The following is a 24,720-nucleotide window of genomic DNA, read 5'->3' as shown; positions in this document are numbered from 1 at the left end:
TGACTTCAAAGGAACCAGGCTTTGGCCCTGTATGTACAAATATCACTCCTCGCCCTACTGAAATGCAACCACCTCTGGGGTGGAAACAAAACAGCCATCCTACACTAGCATCCTTCTGCCACAGTGGGCACAGCAGAGCAGGGGGAATTCAGGCTGGCAGAACAGAATTACCAGAGCAGTTACAACTGGAGCCGGAATTTAGCCACACACTGTATTCTAAATAGTACAGTTCCTGTATTAGGAAGTTAACCCAGATGGCTCAACTTCATGAACTCTACTACGGATAAGCACACTCGTCCCGAATATGCTGCACCACAGTACTGCAGGCAAGCTTACTCATCCTACACTGCTCAAGCCTCTTCCTACAGCTGGACAACCCCCGAGTTCCCCAGCACCCCTTATGCTGAATCCGCTACCGCTCTCAGCAGGAGCAGGATTTTAGCCTATTTATCTGTACAGGTACCTTAAGACAAAAGCTGCTATATAATAATACCCACTCCATTATATTATTGTTGCCAGCCGCTGATTGCTGGTTTGTTCCCTTACATTTGCACATGTGTATGTGGAAGGGAGGGGCCAGGCCATCCTGGGAACACTGGCCGGTTGTTTTACTGTGAAGCGTGGGCAGTCAGCCCTCTCCTCTCAGACTGGATTTATTTTGTGCATAGCTGGACTTTAGGAAAGGAAAATTTCAATTTTCAAGCAGACCAGGCCAGCCAAAAACTAACTGCAGACAAATCCATTCCAATCCAGTACTGCCTGCCGGGTAAGCTTTTGGTCTGCACTCGTATATGCTTTGTGCATTCAGGTCCCAGTTCAGTATAGCATCTAAGCACATGCTTAAATCCTTCCTAATTCAGCGTAGTTAAGCATGTGCTCCCATGCTTTGCTGGAGAGGGATGGATTGCTGAACCAAGGCCTGAACAACCTAAAAACGGAAGTGAAAATCAGCCTCCTACCTCAATTTCTGCATAAAGGCCACTGAATGGGAGAAGAAACGGTTGATTTGCTAAATCTGTCCTTTGGTCCTCTGAAGCACTTGTGCCAGGTACTGCACATTGGGGACAGCACACACAGCTGATTACATATGTGCTTCCCTTGAAGATTATTGCTGAAAGAGAGAAGACAGAGCATGTGCCTAGAAACCCACCTTCCGAGGGAAAATCAGTCCTGTTCAGGTTTTGCTGTTTACAAGAAAGCCACGTCATATAGAATAAACGCGCTCCCCCGTCCTTCTCCCACAGACTGAGGTGCTATGCACGTGCAGAATTGCAGAGCTATGGGAGAAAAATGGCATAACCGCGCAATAAACTGCATTCATCTTGCTCCTTCATTCCCCTCACTTGCACTCTGCCCACTAATCCATCCTCACACCAAGATGACTTCGAACAGCTGAAAACCCTGAGCAGCTCCCCAAATCAACCTGCCACGGAACTGTTTCTTCTTGCCCTCAAATGTGGAATTTCTCCCCATCATAATTAGACTGAGCAGAGGCCCCTTGATAGGTGATCATCATTCCTGACACAGGGACAGCTCGATGGCCAAATACTACATGATGCTGAAGTGCTAGAAATGGGAGCTTTAAGGGGAGATTTTTTAAAGGCCCAAATGGGAGTTAGGTGCCCAATGTTCACTGACCTTCCAATGAGATGTTGGTGCCTAACCCCCATGGGCTCCTTATCCCATTGGAGAGGGGAGATTCTCAGCGAGATACACAGCATGCTGCTCCTAGCTCTGGGCCTTTAGATACTTTGAGATACTGGACCTTGCAGCCATGACGTTTTTATGGTTAATAAAGCTCATTTTAGGTCCTGTTGCACCTGGCTAACAGGTGAAGGGATACAATAAACAGTCCCAATACACCTGTCTAAAACTTGCCCCAAATGGATTGTTTCTGTACACTGCATGGCATTATACAGCACGATGGTTTAATGGAAAAGTTGAATGGGCCCTTGGTTTGGGTTGAGCTGACAATTCACCCCTGAGTAACATAACCTTCTCAAGCCAATGCTAATAAAACCCCGCTTGCATGACACTGTCCCATCAGGTACTTCATATATATATTTTAAAGCTTCTCAAACAAACCTTTTTCAATCCATACGAGATTGAAGGCACGTTGATGGTGCCAATCTGTTTGTGAATTGGGGGAGAACATTCTGCCTAGAACTGCTCCAGAGTGCCCGTAATTTGCCGGTGGAAGAGTAGGCAGCAGGCCACGAGGAGGAAGGTTAAGATTTTGGAAACTGACTGGGGTCACATGGCTCATGGCGAATTGAGAACAGCTGAGAAGCTAAATCCTCCAGTCGGCTTTGAAAATCTCAACCCAGGTCTCCTTGGTCAGATCAAAACCCTCCTCCATTCCAGGTCAGAGGGTTGCCAAGCCCAGGAGAAGTTCCAATGATTGTGGTGATGCAATCCACATCCAGTTCCTGCACCTGAACTAGGGAAATAAAGGATGCTGCCCACATTTTTTCCAGTAGGGACATGGGGACTGGATTCAGTCTGTAGCATTGCCTCTGCAGGAGACCTTGAAAGGCTAATATGCCTGAGTGTCCCTCCATGCAGCGATGAATCTGCTTGGGGAGAAGGACTCACCCCCCAATGGCCATGCTTTCCATCTACACCTTCCATCCCCTCTCTAAACCAATTAGTTTGTTTTTGAAAAGTACTGTGCTCAGTCCTTCAGTTTCATTGTTCGAGAGGGTGGATTCATTTCCTCTGGGTCTCTTGGGTTAGGACTGCGCTGGGCAGAGATTTACATACTTCTCTGCATCACCTAGCCCTGCTCAACTGGCACTAGGGTGGCTCATTAGGGCAGAGTCTGCTCGTGTTTGCCAAAGCAGTTTGCTAGTGCACAAGACTTTCACGCTCAGCCAGTACAAAGGGGCATCAATCAGGACCTGATCCAAAGCCCACTGATATTAGTGGGAACACTTCCACTGACTTTAGTGAGCTTTGGATCAGACCCCTAGTGCACACTCTGTCTGTGCATCAGTGAAACACAGAGGCACCTGAGCCGCAAGGACGGGAGAGTATGGTGCCAGGCCAGCTGCACACACGAGAGGGAGTGGGGAGGTATTGGTGTAAAGAGATATTCCCACCCCTTTCTCTAGATTTTCATAGTCCCATAGCCCAGCAAGGAACTCAAATAAGTGCCCAAGTGTAAACTGTGAAGTGGTAACTTCCTTGGCACACACTCAGATCCTCAATCTAGCTGGTGCTCAACCACATGCAAAAATCACAGCCCAGCCCAAAATAAAACCGCCACCCATGTTAATATCTCCCGGAAGGTGTTTTCTTTTGTTTTAAATCTACCTACAACTGTATTTAGCATTTCAAACAACAGGTCTGCCGCCTTCCAGGCAGGGGAAAAGAGGAGCCTGACCCAGCCTCGTTTGTTCAACTGAACAAGACGCAGGTTAGGAAAAATACCCATACCTGGCACCGTAACTCAAGAGAAAGTCTTCGCCTGCTGGCTAGAGGTCCTGCGGGAGAAAAGTGGCCCTGAAGATAGCGTGCACCAGTTGACTAAAACAAATACCTGCATGTGTATATCTTTATATATACAGCATATAAATATATATACACACACATACCGTATATACACACACACACACCTATAGTTCTCAGTATATAAATAATATATGTATGAGCAAGGTGGTTACGTTCAGCAGCATTGCCCCCAGCCCCTCCTCCCACAATCTCCCCATGGTACAAGCTGTTTTGTTTTGGTTTCACCCGAACCCATCCCCTCCCACCATGCACAGCAGTGGCTGGCTGTGTGCTGGGCCCCAGTGCCATCGCCCGCCCCCACCCCACCTTCCTCCTGGCAGTTTTGTCACTAACACATCTGGGAAGCAAACCAAAAGCCACGGGCAGCACAAGAGAACCCCAATGATGGTGTCTGTGTCTCTGGAAGGGCCCCGCATCTGTCTTGATCATCCCACTCTGACTTCCCAAGGGAAAAATGAAACGTGCTCAAAGCCGCCTGCCGGGATCTTTTGCCAAGCTTCAAGGGAACAAGGCAAATACAAATAAATCTCTGGGTCCTGGCTGCTTCCTGCTGAGTTTTGCTTGGCAGCAGATCCATCCTCTGGTTTCCCATAGGCATAAAGTCCTCTTTCGCTTGGGAGGGGCATTTCCATGGTTTCACACTCATCCCACTGGTGCGTGAGCCTTACTGGACCAGAGGCGTGCAAGCGAATCAAATGCTTCTTTGTGCAGAAAAAAAGTGGGGAGTGGTCAGCGGGTTCAAATTTTTTTTTGCACAAAGATTTTATTTCTCCTGCATTTGATTTTGGGTTCGTTTCATTCCCACGCGTGGCGAAGAGCATGCAACAGAGGGAGGGAGCGGCCTCTAGCACTTGTCATCTTCTTCCGTATCACTTAGCACATCGATGCTAGCCCCACACATCACCCCTTGCGCCGCCCCTCTCCTCCTTCTCCTGTAGTGCCCGTTGGGCATCTGCCAGCCGTGCCGCAGGGGAGGGGCTGACCCGATGGTGTTGGAGCGGCCAAGACTGGTGGCTACAGCAGCCTCAAAGGTGAGCGTCTCCTCCTCGCCGCAGTCTGAGGCGTGGGAGTCGTCGTGCAGGGCCAGGTATGGCTCCGAGATGTAGCGCTGGGGGGTGGAGTGCCGGCTCTGCTTTCCCTGCGGAGAGCTGGAAGACTCGGTCAGGCAAGTGTCGTTTGTCTCCAGGGCCTGGGAGAACAGAGGGGACCCCCCCTCCCTCTCGTCAGGTTGCGGGGAGTTGTCACAGGAGTGCCGCATCATGGAGGCATAAGAGAGGAGCGGCCGTGGCTTTGGTGGGACCGGAGGGAGCTGCCGGCGGCCTCGTCTCGGGGTGCTGGTGTCAGATATAGAGGGGATGGAGCTTTCACTCAGAGAGCCCATGCCCTGCAAAATGGAAGGAGACAATCACGTGTACAGCACAATTGGGATGGGATGGTTTGGTCAAAAGCTGTGTCCTGCCCCTTCAGAAGCCCCTGATGAAAAGTCATCTCTCCATGGCTGTGTCTTCCCTAGAATATGAGGTGTCTTCTTAATTCCAATTAGCCACGGGAGAGCCTGGTCTTGAACTCAACCTGCAAACTCCTGTGAATACTCCAATCTGCTTTGTCTTCATGAGGATTTTACCTTGAGTTACACCTGGGCTACACCTAAAATTCCTCGCTACATTGCTCAGGGCTGTGAAAAATGTCATGCTCTATGCAATGGAGTAAGATCAACCTAACCCCACTGTAGACACCGCTAGGTCGACGGAAGAATTCTGGTGATGTAGGGAAGCGTCTATGCTACAGCATCAACGCCGCAGCAGTGCCCCTGTAGTGTAGACACACCATAGCTAACTCGAGTTAAAAACACACCGGCTGCGTCTACACTCAAACCACTGCAGCTGCATTGCTGTAGTGCTTCCGCGGAGCCAATCACAACAGAGATGAGAGGGGTTCTCTCATTGGTGTAGCTAATCCACCTCCCTGAGAGGCGGTAGCTAGACTGATGGAAGAATTCTTCCATAGACCTAGCACTGTCTACACCAGGGGTTGGGTCAGCTTGACTATGTCTTTGAGGGGTGAGAATTTTTCACACCCCTGAGAGACGGAGCTACGCCGATGTAGCTCTTCAGCATAGAGCAGCTCCTGGTGAAGACCAGGCCTCAGGAAATTAGAACAGAGTAAACGGAGGTGGAAACTGTCTCAGCTGCTCCCACTTTCCTTCAGTGATCTCACAATGGTGTGCATTGGGCCTCACAATCATCCATTTGTGCTTTCACAGTCCTACACTTGTTGCATCACAAAGGTGCACCGACAAGGTCAGGGACGGACGTCTGCAACCCCACATGGCGTCAGTGGTACTTAACGGTGTTCTCAGACACACTGACAAAGAAACTGTTCACATGAACAGGCCTGATTCTCCCCTGCCGTGCTGCTTGGGCAGCTGTTTGCACTAGTGGAAAAGGGGTGTCAAATACTACCAAGAAGAATGGTACCATTTCACACCCACACATCATGGGTGTAAATGATTGGACGAGGGGCAAGGCCATGGAGAAGCTGGGCTTTTGTCTTGGTTGGGGGGATGATAGGGAAGAAAAGGCAAAAAACCCTTAGACTTAAACAGGGATGGGTTGAAGGTGGCTGGGGCTCCTATGGCAAAGAGCTATATGGAGGAATGAGACTCTTCCTCAGCTACCGGTAGCACTACAATAAGCTTTCTAATTGATGGCACATGGCAGAGGACCTGGTACTATTATCACCAGTCCCCTGCTAGATTTACAGAAGAGGCACTTACGTTCCTGGGCACTGTGCTTTCACAACGGCAAACCACACAGGTTGCACTAGGATAATACAATAACACCCTGTGTGGTCTAGTGGATAGAGCCCTGAACGGGGACTCAGGCGTCCTGGGCCAGGGTCTGCCATGGACTGACTCTGTGACCTAGGTCACATCACCTGTCTGTGCCCATGTTTCCCCTCCCACCCATTGTCTGTCCTGTCTAATTAGCTAGGACGCTTTTGGAGGCAGAGTCTGTCTCTTACTATGTGTTTGCACAGCCCCTATCACAACAGAGCTCCAGTGGCAGGTAGGACTTTTCAGCGCTACCATAATATACAGAATAATTGACCAACGGCTGCCTAACCCCAGAGATAGGAGTGCAGGGATCTCCGTGTTTTTACAGATTTCCGGGGGGAATGATTGCTTGCCTCCTTTCCTGCCCCAGGATCCCTGCCTGGAACAATGGTGTTTGGGCTGCTGGTTTCATCCCTACCTGCCTGTTTGGCGTCTGCGACCTGCCCTCGCTGGGTGACCTGGACTGGCGCCGGACAGGAGACTCGCCGTCTGCCTGAGGACTCCTCTCCTCCGAGTTGCAGCGGGAGATGTCCGGGGACAGCAGGTGCTTGCGTTCTTTGGATCGCCCTCGTTCTCTGCCGCCCGAGCGATGTGTCTCGGACCTGTGGCCTGGGGAGGACAAAGCCAGACTGTAAGGCTCCCCAGTGGGACAGCTGCTGCAATTTCTTCAAAGTGGGGGTCCAGAGATCATAACCACTCTAGGAGGGTGCTGTTGTCTTAACTCTAATGTCCAGAGCTCCCTCTCTCTCATACTCTCTCCATTCTGCTAAACCAACACTTCCTCTAGGCCAGGCAGGTGCGGGGCTGTCCCCATGCCTAGTATCCTGTAAGAGCTCCCTCTGCCCCACCAAAGGAGGAGTGTATCTCTACTGCCTAGTATCTTCTTACACCCTCCTCTTCCTCCTAAGCAAAGTGCTCATGACAGCCGTTGTGATTTCCTTCAGTCTGCGGTGACTCTGTTCATAGCAGGGAAATTGCTCTCCTCTGGATAGTTAATGACCTCTTTCCTTGGGACTGACAAAGTCTTTCTCCTTCCTCTTTCTCCAGAGCCTCAGTGCGTCCTCTGACACCATGGACCACTTTCTCCTTCTGCGGCACCTTCTGAACTGTACTGCTCCCTCCTACAATGGTTCTGCTCTTTTTATTGGGCTGTTTCCTCTCTGTCTCTGATGGCGACTCCTCCTGTGTCAAAACACCACCTTGACTAAGCCCCAGAAGGCTCAATTCTCAGCCTGCTGCTGTTCTGTGACTTCTCCTTCTCAGTCAACTTATCTCCACCTTTATGCTTCCCTGCAGCACCACTCTCAGCCGGATGGAACTGTAAGTGCATTTGGTGAGCCCCGCCCCATGTACTTTCGACCTGTCTGAACCAAGTAAACCCCAGGACTCTGTCGCAGCTTCTTTCAGGGGAACTTCTTTCAGGGCCATCCTCAATCACAACTCTACCTCTCGCCTTCTTGGCGCAGACCTCCCATTTGCCTCCACTGCCTGTAATCTTAGCATCTGAACTTTTCTTCTCCCACATCGCCCGTGCCTGTAAACCTGCTCATCACCCGCTCCACAACGATGCCAATGCAAGCCACTGCCTCACTTTCAGCGGAAATTCTCATCCATGCTTGAGCCATGGCAACTCTCTTCTCCATAGCTTTGCCAAGTCCCACCTCACCAGACTCCAAGAGGTGCAGAATGCTGCAGCCCTGTCTCCATACAGTTCCACTGGCTCCCTGGTCACATCAGGATCCAGTTCACACCTGGTTTCTCAGGTCTTCTACAGACTGACTCCAGCTTAGCTTACAGACCTGATTTCTCTCTACTTCTCACTCCCTCTTGGGGCAGCTCATGGATATACACCAATTTTGTTTTGGCCCATCCCTGCATAGCCCCCTCTTCTCCTTCACATAAATAGCACTTGCCAATCTGAAAGCCAGTGGCACCAAACTCAACTGGTGCTGCAGTGAATCCTTTGCACCTATAGTGGGAGCCAGAGTTGAGGATCTGCAGCCACTCATGTAAGGCAGGGATGGCAAAGGTGACCACTGCCAATCCTGATGCTGCCTGGGACAGGGGACAGATGGCATTGCTGCTGTAGAAGAGTGCTGGTGCCTCAGCACAACTCCTGTACATGCTGCTGCCGGCGTGAAGGAGCAACAGGAGACCAGGATGGGGGTGGCCCCCTTCAGGGTTAGAGGAAGAACACCCCACCCCGAGTAGAGCGGAGCCAGATGGACACTGGAGCAAGGGCCTGGTTGGTAGCCCAATCATAGGGGCCTGAGACAGATGTTTTGTGGCCCATGCCAGCTGGAGGAATGCTGGACCGCAGTGGGAGGGACCCCAGACCAAGACCCAAACATGGGCCACCAGCTGGCCTGCTGCAGCTGTTCTGGCACCTCATTTTGGCAACTCTTGGACTGCAGGTGCAACTTTTATAGAACACTATTTCTTCCCTGGTCTGCCTGCTGCCCCCTCTGCTTGTTCAGCCCCTGCTGCTTTTCTGTCATCTCCACACCTGGTACAAGGTAGCTTTCCTCTTTGCAGCTCCTGCATCTCTCTGGCTCATGGACTCTCCATCTATTTTCAGATTTCATAAAAATATGTCTCCCTTGCCCATATTTCTTAGCAGCTCCCTCACCTCCTTGCTCCTTGTGGAACTCTCCGAATGTATAATTTAATCCTGTATACTGTTCTACTGCACATCTCACATGAGAAGAGCAATGAATGATGATAAAGCTAGACTGGACTGGACTTCTAGTTCTCGATTCTTTACCATTGTCTTTGGGCAGAGTGCTCCACGACTCTGCCATACCCAATAGTAACACTGAAGCTCCGCCTGCAGAAAGGAGTGAATTACTCACCCGAAGAAGATTCTTGTACTCTGGGAAAGAGCCCCCCTCACCTGAGTCTGCATTCAGGCGGCGAGCAGACAGCTGCAGCGAGGAGTGGTAACTGCGCCGGCGCGACTTGTAGGTGTTTTCACTGCTTCGCTCCATGGAGAACTCATCCAGCCAGGAGCTGTTAGGACGCTTGTCCCGGATGGTGGAGAATGATCGTCTCATAGAGCTCGTGTCTGTAACCACCTGGAAATGCACCCCATGGGATGATTAATGGAAGCCAGCAGCAGCAGCAGGGGGAGGCAGATAGCCCACTCCAAAGTCAAGGTGTCTAATATCAGAGAAAGACTAGTGCAGTGTCTCCTGCTCAGACACCTTCCAGAAGGGAGTGCAGGAAATTTAACAGCAAAGTCTCCAGAGCTGCTCCAGCATCTATCACTGATTTAAAAAGATAGGGCCAGATTCTCAGCTGGTGTTAATCAGTACAGAAAAAGGAAGTGCAAAGGAAATTCAAAAGGGAAGAGAAAGGAAAGCTCCTATTGGCTTATTCGCTCCCATGTCTCTCTCCTTTTCAATGTACTTGCATAACTACTGCCATATTTCCATGTACTTCTCGGCCTGTCCCCTTCTCACCAGCCCACCATCCTGTCCTTCATCCCCTGCCCTTCCCCATCTGCCTTCTCTCTTGTTGCTCTCATAGCCGACTACCTGCCCTTCTAACTTTATACACTCTCCATATCCTTCACCCCCCTTACACCATTTCTCTTCCATCCCTCCATCCCTTCTGCCACCTTATTCCTCCCCATTCCCTCTCCTCTCTCATCTCAAAGGATCTTTTACAGTTTCCATGCTTCTCCTCTTCCATTCACCATTTCTTTCCCCTCCTGTAATCCAACCCTTGTTTTCTTCCCTTTCTCCACTGTTGTCTTCTCTTGTCCCTGCTTGTATTTTTCTTGCCTTTCTTCATCTGCTTTTCCCTTCTCCATCTTTGTATCCATTCTTTTCCTTCCCTTCTCTCTCCCACCCAATCCCCTCTCCTTGGATTTATCTCCCTTTCTCTTCTTGTGCCTTCTTTCTGACTTGCTTCCCGCCACCTCCCCTTGCGGCTCGTGCATTTTTCCCTTTAAAACAAAGCTATTTCCTTCCATTTCCCTCCAGTCCCTTGGTGCTGTTGCCATATTGCCTCCCTTCCCCACACTGTGTTCAGCCACTCCTCCCAGAGCTGGTAGAGCAGCGTCTGCGTCCATTTGGACTGTCTCAGCCGATTTGGGGATGATTGTGCAGGCAGTATTTGGGAAAGATACAACAAAGAGCCATTAAACATCCATCCATCCATCCATCCATTACCAGGTGCCAAATTACCAGTTCACTCAGTAGCATCAGCAAAGCAAAGTTCTCCTTATCTCCCCACTCCCCAAAGGGCCACTGTAGACAAGCAATGTGGATTTAACCCAAAGAAAGTACTAGGAACATTACATCCCACCCCCTTTGGCATGGAAGGGCCTGTTGATACTGTCCCCACTACTGAAGAAATATGAGGTCCTGATACTCCGTGTCAAAGGGTTATGAAAACAACCCGAGAAAAGCTTTCATGTCTCGGTCAAAACAGAATACGAGACAAACAGACAGAAAAACCAGGCAGACAAACAAAGAGATGGAGCATGGCCTGGACTGATCAGGACAGACTACCCAGGGCCAGACACGTGTGCATATGTTTGGGACAATGGCAGAAGAAGGAAAGCAGAAGTTGGGTAATTGTCAGTACTAATGTTTGTCAGGTGGGGAGGGATACTTTGAAAGTGTTGCATGTTGAATGAAACACCAATGAACCAGTCCCGCTGAACGACAATGGGGGTGGGCTAGGGGGAGCAGAAGGATGGTCCAGTGGTTTGGGTTCTATCTTGGGAGATCCGGGTTCCATTCCCTGTTTCACCACAGGCTTCCTGTGTGACCTTGGGCAAGTCTCTCTGTGCCTCAGTTCACCATCTGTACAATGGGGATAATAGCATCACCCTCCCAGGGGTGTTGTGAGGGTAACTACAGTACGGACTGTGGGGTGCTCAGGTACAGTAGGAATGGGGGTCATGTCAGCACCTAAGATAGACAGTTTCCCAATGCCATCCAGATAGAGACCCACTGGAAAAGCACTAGCGATAGCTGGCACACTGCAGTAGGGCCTGGCAGTGCAGCATCAAACATATCACAGGGAAAAATATGGGCTCTCTTTTCATATCAGATAGCTACAGCCATGTACTTCCACTTCTGCTTGTCCGGCTATGGTTTTGTTTGGTGTTACCTGGGGATCCACAGTCAGGCGTGGCATGGAGGAGGCCCTCCCAGATACAGCGCGCTCCTGAGTGTCCACGGGGAGATAGTTGCCACGGTTAGAGGGCTGCACGCTTTGAAACTCTCTAACCTCTGGCTCCTGGAAATAAACACACAGCCAAGCTCGTGGGATTTTGTTTGATTAGGTCACCACTCCTCTCCTGCCAGTGTCTGTGCTCCTGTTGGACTGGGAACCACTTGACAGGAAGGGAACCTGCCTCTTTCAAATCTCAGGACCAGAGTGCAGTTTTTTGGTTGGCCAAACACTGAGAATGGCTGGATTTGGTATTAATAGCCATTTCAGACTCAGGCTCCATTACAGAGACCCAGCTCACAGGTTCCTGCGCTGGCTGACACCCAGGTAAACTTCACTACTTTTTTATTTTAGCAATGAGAGAAGGAAAACCAAGACTGATTTTTCTAGCTCCCTGGAATATCTACCCTTCTGCTGCTTAGTTTTCTTTTATTTCCTTTTTTTAAGCTTGCAGAATCTTCTATGTTTTGATTTTCTAAAAGATTTTTCCAGTCATGCCCAAGTTAAATGAATCAATGTCACATTTGTATATTTTGGCTAATTTCTGGCTTTAAAAATCTCTTTTGTTTTGGTCAAAGAGGAAAAATGGAAGCAAGTGCTACTGTTTTGGGTTGCCAGGAAGTGACATTAGATAGATGTGGGTCATCATCAGGAAGTGACAATAGAAGGGATGAATTCAGAGACCCCCTCCTTCATAGCCAGCAGTCTCCACAAAAGGTTGACCAGGCAGTTTCCATTTTTGGCTGAAGGGCTGAATTGTATGGAGAGGTGCCGTGTGTGTGATACAGAATTCACAGAGATAGTGCTACAAACTCTGAGAAGCATACAAATCAGACTGGAAATGTACAGTGATACAATACTGCAGTCCAACAAGTGTAAGGGTGGTGCCCAATGCACACACGTGGACATATATACACATACACAGACACTAGTGCTGCTGACTGGAATGTGGGCATATGTGTATGTTCACGTTTGTGCAACACAGTTCAACATTTCAGTTTCGATAATGGACACCAGCACTGACAACAAGATGAACACGAATCCCAAAGCAGCCGATACCATCGTTCAGCACAGGGTACCCACTGAAATGAGTATTTAATAAAAGGAATCGACCTGTGAAGAAAAGGATAGTTTACTGCATTATATCAATCCATTGTACTACAGCATCACAAAGTCTTAGAGCACCTCCCAGTCTGTGATATTTCCTGTGCACTCATGTCCTGGGCCCAGAAACAGAGAGAGGAGGAACACTGGGCTGCTCAGATGTTCTTTAGAAACATAGTTAAACAGCACCAGGCACATGGCATCCTTAGTAGCTCTGATTAACATGTCGGGCCAGATCTTCAGCTGCTGTAAACTTGCATAGCTCCAATGGAGTCCTGCTGATTTACACCAGCTGGCCATCTGGGTCTACCTGTCAATATGTGGTGTGTGTACATTTTGCATCTCCACACTCCCTACAAACCAGGCCTGTGCATGATCTGAAACATACCAAGATGGGCTCAGAATGCTTGCGCGTGCTCAGTACAGCCGTACAAACATGGGCTCTCTTTCTCCCAAAAGACTACTGGACCACTTGTCAAGTAGCCAGAGGAGCCCATGCACTATACATGGGGGAGGAAGCAGGGCCCTTAGAGTGCTGCATGCGTGAAGAGCCAGCTGAAGCCCACCTGCCTTACAATGGAAGGACTCAAAGGTTAAAACCATGTTAAAAGCAATTCTAGAGAAGGATCTAGCATGAAATGGGTTTCCATATTCCTTTTATGTAGGGCCATCCTGGTGTGACCTCTTTTAGGACTGGACCCAAACCCCACTGAAATCAATGAATGGAAATACTCTCTTTGACTGCAGTGGGCTTTGGATCAGGCCCTTAGACAGGAATACGTCTTAATTTGTTACAGTGGGTTCCAAAAGATAGTTAAGAGATCAGTGTTCTCCCTCTTTTGCTCCTGCTATTGATCCCCTATTGGCAGAAGCCGGCACATCGTGACCTTACATTGTCAGTGACAAGAGATCCACACTTCCCACTGCCAAGCAGGAGGATGCTGGCAAAGAATTTGTTTCCCAAAATCAGGGTAGGGGTAGGGGAGTGGGAGGGGGGTGGAGGGAAGAAGTAGCAAGAGGGTTGGTATTATTGCTTGGACCAGTGGTTCTCAACCTGTGGCCCGCAGGCTGCTTGCGGCCCAATCAGCACAGAGCTTCAGCCCATGTGACATGCTCAGGGCCATACAGGTAGTATTGGATGTAGTATAACATGTTTTGGGCTGCATATGTGGTCCACAATGGAAACAGGTTGAGAACCACGGATCCAAGAAGGTTTTTGAGCGGTGTGCATGTGTGTGGGACCGCCCATGCCCGCAGGTTGGGGCAATAAAATTGGAACTACCTTTTGGAAACAGAGCAGGGCAGTGGTGCTGAGACCATAAAGGAACTACATTAAAGGCAGGGCATTGGTTTACCAGAGATTGCTGCTCCTGGAACTGCCCATGTGTCGAATCCATACAAGCCAGTTGGAATATCTCTTGAGGAGAGAGTGGACTCAGCGACGGGTACCCACTCCGGCTGCTCCTGCAAAGATATTCCAACTTCAGAGAGACAGAGAGAGAGAACAAATCTTCATGCTGCGATCACTGACGGCCTCTCTGACTTAAACCTCTAAAAGAGAAAAAGGCGACCTCATTTCACTCAGCACTGCATTCTCAAAGTTCTCCTGGCTAAAGGCGCTCCTTTGGTGGGTACGCTGTGAATTGAAATTAACAACTTCTCATCTCCCATACAAACGTCAACCTAGCATTCCTGAGTACTGTCCTGACAACTGGCACTTCACTGAAAGGGGACACCTGTTGTGCCACCTGCAATGTGGGAGCACAGTGACAGTTCCAAAATGAGCCTCCACCTGGCGGTCATGCTTGGCTGACAATCACAAGAGCTTTACTGTTCCTAGATTGACATTTTGTTTCTCTGTGAAGCAGTCCAGTTCTTTTGCAGCTAACGGTGGTGCAGTAGTACAGCGATGGCTTCCCCAGGGATGCCTGCGATTATGGGGATGGCATTACTAATGTGACATGCACGTGCCTGGTGGCTGCACTATCTCTGAAGAACAGGGTGTTGTGTCACTCATGACAGAAGTGTCAGTCATGTTCAAGCATTATTGATTTTTTCTTTTCCTCTTTTAAAATTTTTTCAGGTGAATTTAGAGTTGGCGAAAGCCACTAGATTCCCAGACTGAAGTGCACACTGACTCTCAGAAACGGTACAGCAAGAGTAGAGTCAGGGCAAGCTTCCTCATACTGTGCTGCAATGGCCCTCAACTCTGACCGAGAGGGACCACCTCTAGGGAACGAGAGGGTAACACAGTCTTTATGCCACATTTCTCATTTATCCCTTGGCCTCTCTGCTGAGACTGATACAGTTGCCACCGGCTATGGTGGTGCTTGCCTACTGGGAGAAAGGTTGAGACCATGCGCTCACTTCACATGAGCCAAACAGCAATCAGATGGCAAGGACTTAGAATCCTAGAAATTTAGGGATAGAAAGGACCTTGAGAAGTCATCAAGTCTAGCCCTCTACACTGTGGCAGGACCAAGTAAACCTAGATCATCCCTGACAGGTGTTTGTCCAACTGGTTTTTAAAAACTTCCAATGATGGGGATTCCACGACCTTCCTTGGTGGCTATTCCAGAGCTTAACTACCCTTAGAAAGTTTTCCCTAATATTTAACCTAAATCTCCCTTGCTGCAGATTAAGCTCATTACATCTTGTCCTACCTTCCATGAACATGGAGAACAACTGATCACCAGACTCTTTATAACAGCTCTTAAGATATTGGAAGACTGTTATCAGGTCCTCGCTTTAGTCTTCTTTTCTCCAGACTAACCATGCCCAGATTTTTCAACCTTTCCTCATAGGTCATGTTTACTAAACCTTTTATCATTTTTGTTGCTCTCCTCTGGACTTTTTCCAACTTGTCCATATCCTTCCTAAATTGTGGCACCCAGAACTGCACAAAGTACCCCAGCTGGGGCCTCACCTGTGCCAAGTAGAACTGAACAATTACCTCCTGTGTCTTATAGACAACATGCCTCTTGTTAACACTCCAGAATTATATTAGCCTTTTTTGAAGCTGTATCACATTGACTCGTATTCAGTTCATGGTCCACTATAACCCCCAGGTCTTTTTCAGCAGTACTACCACCTAGACAATGATTCCCCATTTTGTGTATTTGATTTTTCCTTCCTAAGTGAAGAACTTACTGAATTTCATTTTGTTGAATTCAGACCAATTCTCCAATTTGTCAATTTTGAATTTTAACCTGTCCTCCAAAGTGATTACAACTGCTCCCAGTTTGGTGTCATCTGCAAATTTTATAAGCATGCTCTCTACTCCGTTATCCAAGTCATTAATCAAAATATTGAATAGTACCGGACTACGGACTGACCCCTGTGGGAATACACCCTCCCAATGTAACAGCAAGCCATTGATAACTACTCTATGAGTATGGTCTTTCAACCAGTTGTGCACCCACCTTATAGTAAATTCATTTAGACCACATTTTCCTAGTTTGCTTATGAGAATTTCACGTGGGGACTGTGTCAAAAGCCTTACTAAAATAAAGGTAATATCATGTCTACTGCTTCTCCTCATCCACTAGGTCAGTTGTCCTATCAAAGAAGGAAATTAAGTCGGTGTGACATAATTTGTACTTGACAAATCCATGCTTACTATTACTTCCAACCCTATCATCTTCCAGGTGCTTACAAACTGATTGTTTAATAATTTGCACCAGTATCTTTCCAGGTATTGAAGTTAGGCTGATTGGTCTATACCTCCCTGGGTCCTCCTTGTTCCCCTTTTTAAAGATAGGCACTATGTTTGCCCTTCTCCAGTCTTCTGGGACCTCCCCTGCCCTCCAAGAATTCTCAAAGATAATTGCTAATGGCTCCAAGATTGCGTCAGCTAGTTCCTTAAGAACCTGAAGATGAATTTCATCAGGCCCTGCTGACTTGAACACATCTAACTTATCTAAACATTCTTTAACCTGCTCTTTCCCTATTGTGGCTTGTGTTCCTTCCCCTGGTTGTCAGTATTACTTGTGTTGAGTATCTGGTCATCATTCACCTTTTTCATGGAGACTGAAGCAAAACAGGCATTAAGCACCTCAGCTTTCTTCATGTCATCAGTTATTAGCTCTCTTTCCCCAGTAAGTAGAGGGCCCACACTTTCCTTTGTCTTTCTCGTGCTCCTAATGTATGTAAAGAACCTCTTCTTATTGCTTTTATGTCCTTTCTTCATGTAACTCATTTTGTGCCTTAGCCTTTCTGATTTTGTCCCTACATGCTTGTGCTGTTCTTCTGTACTTCTCCTTATCATTTTGACCATGTTTCCACTTTCTGTAGGATTCCTTTTTGATTTTCAGGTAATTAAAGAGCTCCTGATGGAGCCATATTGGCCTCTTCCTATCTTCCCTTTGCATCGGAATAGTTTTGACTTATAGTCACTACTAATCTTGACCTGGTTTTAAACTAGGGACCTTGAAGTGAAAAGCTCACTATCTCTTTACCAGTCCCAGGCGCATACTAGTCCTACTTGATCGTACTGCTGGTTGTTCTGCTAATGCCATGCTGGGTTTTCAGTGCTGTCTACATAGAGCTTAGTGAAATTTGTCTTCTGAAAAAATGCAGATTTGGGACAACTGAAACTATTTGCAAATTCACGGTGATTTCGGCAAATTATTTTGGCCCAAGTAAAAAAAGAAAATAAGTTTGAAAATGTCAGAACGACATTATCAATACACAACTTCTGAATTTTTTTTGACAAGATTCAAAAGGGCAACAGTGGGACAACTGCAGACTGAGTGCATCCCACTCCAAAATGGCTTATACCTTGGGGGGTAGGGCACTCACCCAGGAGACCTGGGTTCAAGGCCCTGTCCCTGAATGATTCACACTTGAGTCTACCACATCCCCGGTAAGTGCTCTAACCATGAGGATATTGGGTGTATGGGGGGGGCTCTTCCTCCTTATTTTCTGTGACTCTAGACCAATGGTTTTCAAACTTTTTGTACTGGTGACCCCTTTCAAACAGAAAGTCTCTGAGTATGACCCCTCTCCCCCTTAAAAATTAAAAATGGCAGGGGGGGGGGATTTAATTTAATGAGGGCTTGGGGCTGTCAGCTCCATGGAGTTGACAGCTCGCAACCCCCATGTAACCATTTTGTGACTTCCTGAGGGGGTCATGACCCCCCGTTTGAGAACCCCTGCTCTAGACCTTCATTTCATTTGCTTTTATTAAAAGGATCCAAAATGAAACATTTGAGAAGTTTCCCAACTTTTTCAATTCATTGAAAAGTCCGAGACATTTCAGGTTCGGTGCGTGAATGGAAATATTTTTCCAGTTTTTTGGAACTGCCAACGAACTGAAAAAACAGTTATTCTCATAGTTCTATGTCTATGTGGCTGGATACATGTTGATGCTGTCCATGGGCTGAAATGCGGCTCTTTGTGGTCCTTTGGTAACACTAATGAAAACACACCAGAAACTCATACTTCTGGACTCATCCTACAATGATCGAGATGTTTCTGCTGACTGCCAGGATTTCCTTTTCCCATAGGCTCTGCCTTCTACCCCTATCTGAACCTCCAGTGCCATTCATTCAGGAAATAGAATAATGTCTGTAGGAACAGAAATACCAGAGCAGATATTCTACAGATATTTAAGGGCTATACTTACAGGCCTGAAAGGGTGTCCTGCTGGACGTAAGGTAAAGCTTTGGCATTAGAAAGGATCTCTGGAGGCAGAGATGAAGGCTCCATGCGCTGGAACATAGGGGCGTTTTTCTGTAATAAAAGATAAACAGACTGAGTCTGTTTAAAGTGCAAAACATTTCTGCTGCATAAAAAAGAAATCCCTTGTACAGAAGGTTAAAAGCATGACAATGCTCCCCCTTTCTGAATCCATCTTCTATCTGTTTAGTATAACCTCTACACTGCTATGAATACATTTGCTTTAAATCACTCACCTCTTCTTTTACCCGTCATCTCCTTCACTCACCCATCCCTTAAACCTTCAGACGGTCACTGTCTTAGTGCTGTGCCAGCCACGTGCTGCCAGCAGGTCGAGAATCTGTGTGTGGTCAGCATCTTGTCTGAAGGCCACATTGATACAGAACCCTCGCTCTGAAGGCAGTGTGAGCTCTCCGCTCTCCCCACAGCCAAAAAGCACCAGCCAACTCTTGCAGTGGTTGAACCTCACCTGTTCCTCCAGCTGCTGCTTCTGCTTCTTTGCTTTGCTCTGCTTATAGTAGTCCATGATCATCATGGCTGCATATATTTTGCCCACTGTTAGGTCAGAAGCTGCAAGCATAAGGGGAATACTTTTATGTTAGCAGAATCAAGAGGTGGGAAGGTCTGAAGACTCTATTGCCCACCCCTTTGCGATCTCATGATACCCATCTTACTCTCCTGATCCTCAAAAGACAAACTCTGTTCACTGCTCCAGAAGAAATGGAATTAAAAGACCAAGTATTGTGGTTGGAAATCCCTCCAGATTTAGGACAGTGTGGAGGTGGACAGCTTAGAATCACAGTAATGAAACATTGGAGATATGCAGCCTCATCAGGCAGTTGCTGTAACACCATCAACAGAAAGGGGGAACAAACAATCCTCTCCCCCCCACACACATATGGGTCAGAGGATCCCCCTGATCAAAGGGGTTTGATCTGAGAAGATCACTGCATGCTATTTATTTTCCAAGCGGGTCCAGGGTATTGGGGTGGAGCAAGGAGAAATTTTGCTCGAGTTAGAGAAAATCTCCTCTGGGCTTCTCCTTAAGCAACGTGCTGCTATTGCCATGTTTCTGTTCCCCTTGCGGGAGATGCCTCCCGCACCCTGGCATTGTGAGAAGTTGGCAGCAATGATGCAGAAGGAGGAGACTCACTTTTTGGCAGGGGCACTAGTACGTCCAACATCTTCTGGGACAGGTGAGGCCAGATGGCCAGAATCTCCTTTTGCAGCTCTGAATCCAACTGCTGCCAGTCTGCACCACCTGGAACAGAGAGACAGAATGGGTCCACAAGACTACCGATGGGATGGGCTGCAGGGAGGACGGGAGGTCCTTATGGGTATGTCTACACTGAACATAAGAATGGCCATACTGGGTGAGACCAATGGTCCATCTAGCCCAGTGTCCTGTCTTCTAACAGTGGCCAGTGCCAGGTGCTTCAGAGGGAATGAACAGAACAGGCAGTCATCGAGTGATCCACCCCCTGTTGTCCACTCCTAGCTTCTTGCAATCAGAAGCTAGGGCCACCCAGAGCTTGGGGTTGCATCCCTGACCGTCTTGGCTAATAGTCATTGTTACACATATCCTCCATGAACTGATCTAATTCTTTTTTGAACCCAGTTATACTTTCGGTCTTCACAACATCCCCTGGCCACGAGTTCCACAGGTTGACCATGCGTTGTGGGAAGGAGTACGTCCTTTTGTTTTAAACCTGTGGTCTATTAAATTTCATTGGGTGACCCCTGGTTCTTGTGTTATATGAAGGAGTAAATAATACTTCCCTATTCATTTTCTTCACACTATTCATGATTTTGTAGACTCTACCAGTTCCCCACTTAGTCATCTCTTTTTCAAGCCAGACAGTCCCAGTCTTTTCAATCTCTCTTCACATGGAAGCTGTTCCATACCCTTTTTCATTTTTGTTGCCCTCCTCTGTACATTTTCCAATTCTAATGTATCCTTTTTGAGATGGGATGACCAGAACTGCATGCAGTATTCAAGGTGTGGGCATACCATGGATTGAAATAGTGGCATTATATTTTCTGTCTTATTATCTATCCCTTTCCTAATGGTTCCTAATGTTCTGTTAGCTTTTTTGACTGCTACTGCCACTAAAAACTCATGGCCAGCCCGTGCCAGCTGACTCAGGCTGATGAGACTCGGGCTAACGGGCTGTTTAATTGCGGTGTAAACGTTCGGGCTCAGGTTGAAGCCTGGGCTCTAGGACGCTGCGAGGTGGGAGGCTCCCAGAGCTCGGACTACAGCCCAAGCCCAAAGGTCTACACAGCAGTTAAACAGCCCCTTGCCCCAAGCCCGAGTCAGCTGGCACGGGCCAGCTGCTGGTGTCCAACTGCAGTGTAGACATACCCTATGAGTCCAGCTCCATGCCCTGGGCATAGCTGAACGTAATCCTTTCCGTCTCTAAAGTTAAGATGGATTTGCTTTTAAATGATATGGCACCATGCAGCCATAATTGAGAGAAAGAGCCACTACCAAGTGGCAACTCCGAATGGGAACATCCAATGGCATAAAGTGCTAGAAGGGAAATCAAATCCACATAAAAGCCTCTCACCCAGTGCAGATCTCCCTCCCTCCATCCCCCCACACCTGCTGCTAGCCCACTGTCTCTTCCTTTAAACTAAGTGCTGGTGAAAGGTATTGACAACCTGGGAGAACAGGGGTAACCCAGGTGTGATGTTACTGACATAACCTGCAACCATATAGATCATTGTTGCAACCACTGTATGTATTTGCAGCAAATATTGTACAAAGATTGCCATGTAAGGTGTCTATGGAAAGGTTGTGATTTGCTGATTATGATTATGCTGTCTGTATGTGTGTATCATTTTTGTATTTAAAGTTATAAGTTTTGGCTCTATACTGGCTGTATTTCAAACTTGTGCTGTGCTTCTGGGTGACACCGCAGACAGTTTAGCATCAGCACTGTCTAGCCTGCTTGATGGCCCATTAAGGACCATCAGCTATACAACTGACCCACTGAAAGAAGGCAGATTTACCTTATGATTCAGCAACGCATGCAGGGACATGCCTATGGACAGAACTCTAAGGTTTTTTCATGCCACGTACTGGAATGCTTGTCTTTGGAACAAAGAAAGAAAGGCCACATAACAAGAGACTATAAAAGGCTGCTGCATCTCCTCCATCTTGTCTTCAATCCTGCTTCTTGCCTCTCGAGGGACTTTGCTACAAACTGAAGTTCTGAACAAAGGACTGAATGACCCATCCCAACTGTGGATGTACTCTAGAGACTTGATTTGAACCTGCAATTTATTCCACCACTGCTACAAGCCTGAACCAAGAACTTTGCCATTACTGTATGTAATTGATTTCATTTAACCAATTCTAGCTCTCATGTATATCTTTTTCCTTTTATGAATAAACCTTTAGATTTTAGATTCTAAAGGATTGGAACAGCATGATTTGTGGGTAAGATCTGATTTGTATATTGACCTGGGTCTGGGGCTTGGTCCCTTGGGATTGGGAGAACCTTTTTTCTTTTACTGGGGTATTGGTTTTCCTAACCGTTCATCCCCCTAATGAGTGGCACTGGTGCTGATACTGGGAAACTGGAGTGTCTAAGGGAATTGCTTGTGTGACTTATGGTTAGCCAGTGCAATAAAACCGAAGTCTTCTCTGTTTGGCTGGTTTGGTTTGCCTTGGTGTGCAAAGGAACCGCAGCCTTGGACTGTAACTGCCCTGCTTTAAGCAATTTGTCCTGAATTGGTACTCTCAGTTGGGTACCACCAAAGCCAGCATCGTTACACCAGGCAGAGCCACTGCAAGCTTCCCTATATGGCCTTACCCACGGGCTTCACATTTCACCTGGTGCAGCCACCTCTGGGATGAGAAGCTAATTGCACCCCCGAGACCCATTCAGACCATGGCCTCTTAGCTGAGGCTGTCAAGAAGGGCGCCAGTTCATGCCAGATTTGCTGGCGACATGGATACTTCTCCCATGGCCCCGTGGCTGAGGCCACCACTCTAGTTCACCCTAGTTCACACAGGCCACTGGACAGCTGTGAAATCGGGGTGGCTTTCAGTCTCTTACACCTGGCCCCCAAGACACCCAGTACCATGCTCTGTCCATTGGACTTTCTACTTGTCTCTTGTTATGGACCAAGAATGGGCAGAGTATTGGAGTGAAGTAATTTCCACATCCTCATAAGGGTTATTTTAAATATTTCCCTTTCTAGGGGTCTCCCTCCAGGGCTCCACCCACTCTCCCCCACCTTTCAAGGTCCCACAGGCTGCTGAGCACAGGGTGTGACTTCCACAGGCTCCTATGAATGCTGCTTTCTGCCCTTTGGGCAAAAGAGGTTGCTAGAGAACATAAGGTACTTGGGGTCGGTTTTTGTGATTCTCTTCTGTTAGGAGGAGGGGAGCTCTCCTACTACATCTCTCCCTCTGGCTGTCATGGCCAGGAGACACATTCCTGCTTTCTGAGCACCACAGCTTCAAGTGGAAAGCTGCCCATCATGGAAGAGGGCAGCGTCAGTACTTATGAGGAAAGCAGCTCCTTCTGGACCCGAAGATAGTTTCACACTGGAAAGGTTACAGAGCCAGCCGCAGACTGGGGTTGATTTCTCTCTTGCCTTCTCTTACTAGCAATTTCCTCCATCCCTGCATCTGACCCCAGAGCAATGATCCCACACTTTGCCCTTCGTGTCCCCGTGATGGCAGTACATATTGCTCAGCCTGCCAGAGGAAGCAGATAGGACTGAATGAACGGCCCCCTGCCCCTTGCCAATGTAATAAATAAATCAGCTCCACCACCCATCCCGCCGTCTGCACTGACCGCTCCTGAATCCTTGTGCCGCTGCTCCCCACCCTCACCTTTAGCGATTTTGATGTCCAGCGCTGTTCGGATCAGCGCCATCAAGGTGGAGGTGAAATGGACCGTCATGTCCTCGGCCACAGGCATGTTCATCAGCACCAGCCTCTGCGCAAGAAAGAGAAAAAACAGCAGGCAAAAAACAATATCGAAAAACACATTGAGCAGGCAGGAGGGGAAAAAGCAAGAGAGCATGTAAAACAGCACAGCCAAAAAAAGAAGGGCAAGGATCAGCCCCTCCCTCCCATTCCAGCTCCTTCCACCCCCAATATTCCAGCTCACTGCCTTCCTATGCCTGTCATTTGGCTCTCCAGGACCCTATGCTACAGCCCAAGAGCAACCCCTTAGCCTGGGGAGTGAGGGGATGTTCCCTGTGCTTTCTGAAAGGACTCCTGAAAACTCAGGGATTCGGCTCTGAAAATTACTGAGGTGGAGACAGCCCCGGGGGATCGTTCCATCTCCTGCTTCAGAGCAGCTCTGCAATCCAGCTTCCGCCTCATCCCCTGGGGACACCCCTAAACCATGGGCACTTCTGATTGGCTGGCTTGCCTAGTATGCAACATCCTGGCGCCCCCTTTTTGAGTCTTTCAGAGATGACATTTGCTGGCATATGATCACACATGCATAGGATCCAACTTATCCAAGGGGGAGATAGAGAGAGGGCAGCCGGGGAGAGAGAGGAAGGCGACCAAGGCAGGAGAGGCAGGCCATGCTCCCTTCACCCAGAGTGGGACAAACTCAAATGGCCAGATCCACTTTCCAGAGAGTATATTTTGCTCTGTGTATACATCAGGATTTCCCTCTCCCACACCGACCCACACCCATCCCATCCTTAGTGCTTCCTGCTGCATCACGTACAGCAGTTCTCCTGGGCACGTAGGTTCTCACCCGGCCACAACGCTAGCAGGGGTGTACATGGGAGCAAGAGGGAGTGCTTGTGCGAGTGTTAGCAGCTACAGAGGAATATGTGGGTGCAGAAGCTGTTGCTAGCTGGAACACCGCAGACACTATCAGCATTCAGTAGGAATGCTGGAAGCCAAGTTCCGGGGAGATCCTCCAGTGGCTTTTGAACCAAGTATCCCAGTCCCTGATCTTGGAGTCTCCCTCGTAATTCTCTTTGAGTTTTGTCTCCAACAGGGTATCCCACTCTGCATACCTTTTTGGGCCAGCCTGCCCAGAGCTCAACATTGCATAGCTCCTGTCCCATTCACAGCTTCCTCCCACACCACACATCCCATGCAGCTGGCCAGCAGGTTCTAGAGTGCCTCACCAGAGGCAAGAGCAGAGGGCACTGCGCCAGCAGAGCAATCAAAGGGTCAGTTAAAGATAGTCATTCTAGCGCCCAAAGGTAAAAAGCCCCAGCTGGCAAAGGGATGGGACTCTCACCAGCTCAACCTCAGCATGGAGTGTTCTCTTTCCAGATTGCACGAGCTCTCCCTGGGGAACTAGTGCCAGGCTGGCACACCATGATCACTGCACGTCCAGGCCTACAGGAGGAACCCTCATAGCCTACCATCTTCTCATTTCAACATTTCCAAGTGAGCTGGGCTG

At 48.3% G+C, this 24,720-nt stretch overlaps 1 protein-coding gene across 7 annotated transcripts in view; it reads right to left on the bottom strand.

Annotated features, from left to right (window-relative positions):
- Positions 1–3,783: 3,783 nt before the first annotated feature.
- The window catches only part of CACNA1E (calcium voltage-gated channel subunit alpha1 E), a 218,879-nt gene continuing 197,942 nt past the window's right edge, over positions 3,784–24,720 (bottom strand). For 3 of the 7 annotated variants that reach the window (XM_043520850.1, XM_043520852.1, XM_043520851.1), the window contains 9 exons: positions 23,172–23,277; positions 19,473–19,580; positions 18,789–18,889; positions 18,267–18,373; positions 13,996–14,104; positions 11,474–11,602; positions 9,243–9,423; positions 6,768–6,958; positions 3,784–4,897 (listed from right to left, as the gene is read on the bottom strand). In XM_043520850.1, the coding sequence (XP_043376785.1) occupies positions 4,358–4,897; positions 6,768–6,958; positions 9,243–9,423; positions 11,474–11,602; positions 13,996–14,104; positions 18,267–18,373; positions 18,789–18,889; positions 19,473–19,580; positions 23,172–23,277 (1,572 nt within the window). In that variant the 3' untranslated portion in view covers positions 3,784–4,357. The remainder of the gene's footprint in view (positions 4,898–6,767; positions 6,959–9,242; positions 9,424–11,473; positions 11,603–13,995; positions 14,105–18,266; positions 18,374–18,788; positions 18,890–19,472; positions 19,581–23,171; positions 23,278–24,720) is intronic. The other 4 variants (XM_037907420.2, XM_037907419.2, XM_037907417.2 and 1 more) reach the window with 3 other exon arrangements.

This window comes from Chelonia mydas, chromosome 8 (genome assembly GCF_015237465.2).
Source record: "Chelonia mydas isolate rCheMyd1 chromosome 8, rCheMyd1.pri.v2, whole genome shotgun sequence".
In the NCBI taxonomy this organism is placed as follows: Eukaryota; Metazoa; Chordata; order Testudines; family Cheloniidae; genus Chelonia; species Chelonia mydas.
This window is presented reverse-complemented; position numbering and strand designations above follow the sequence as displayed.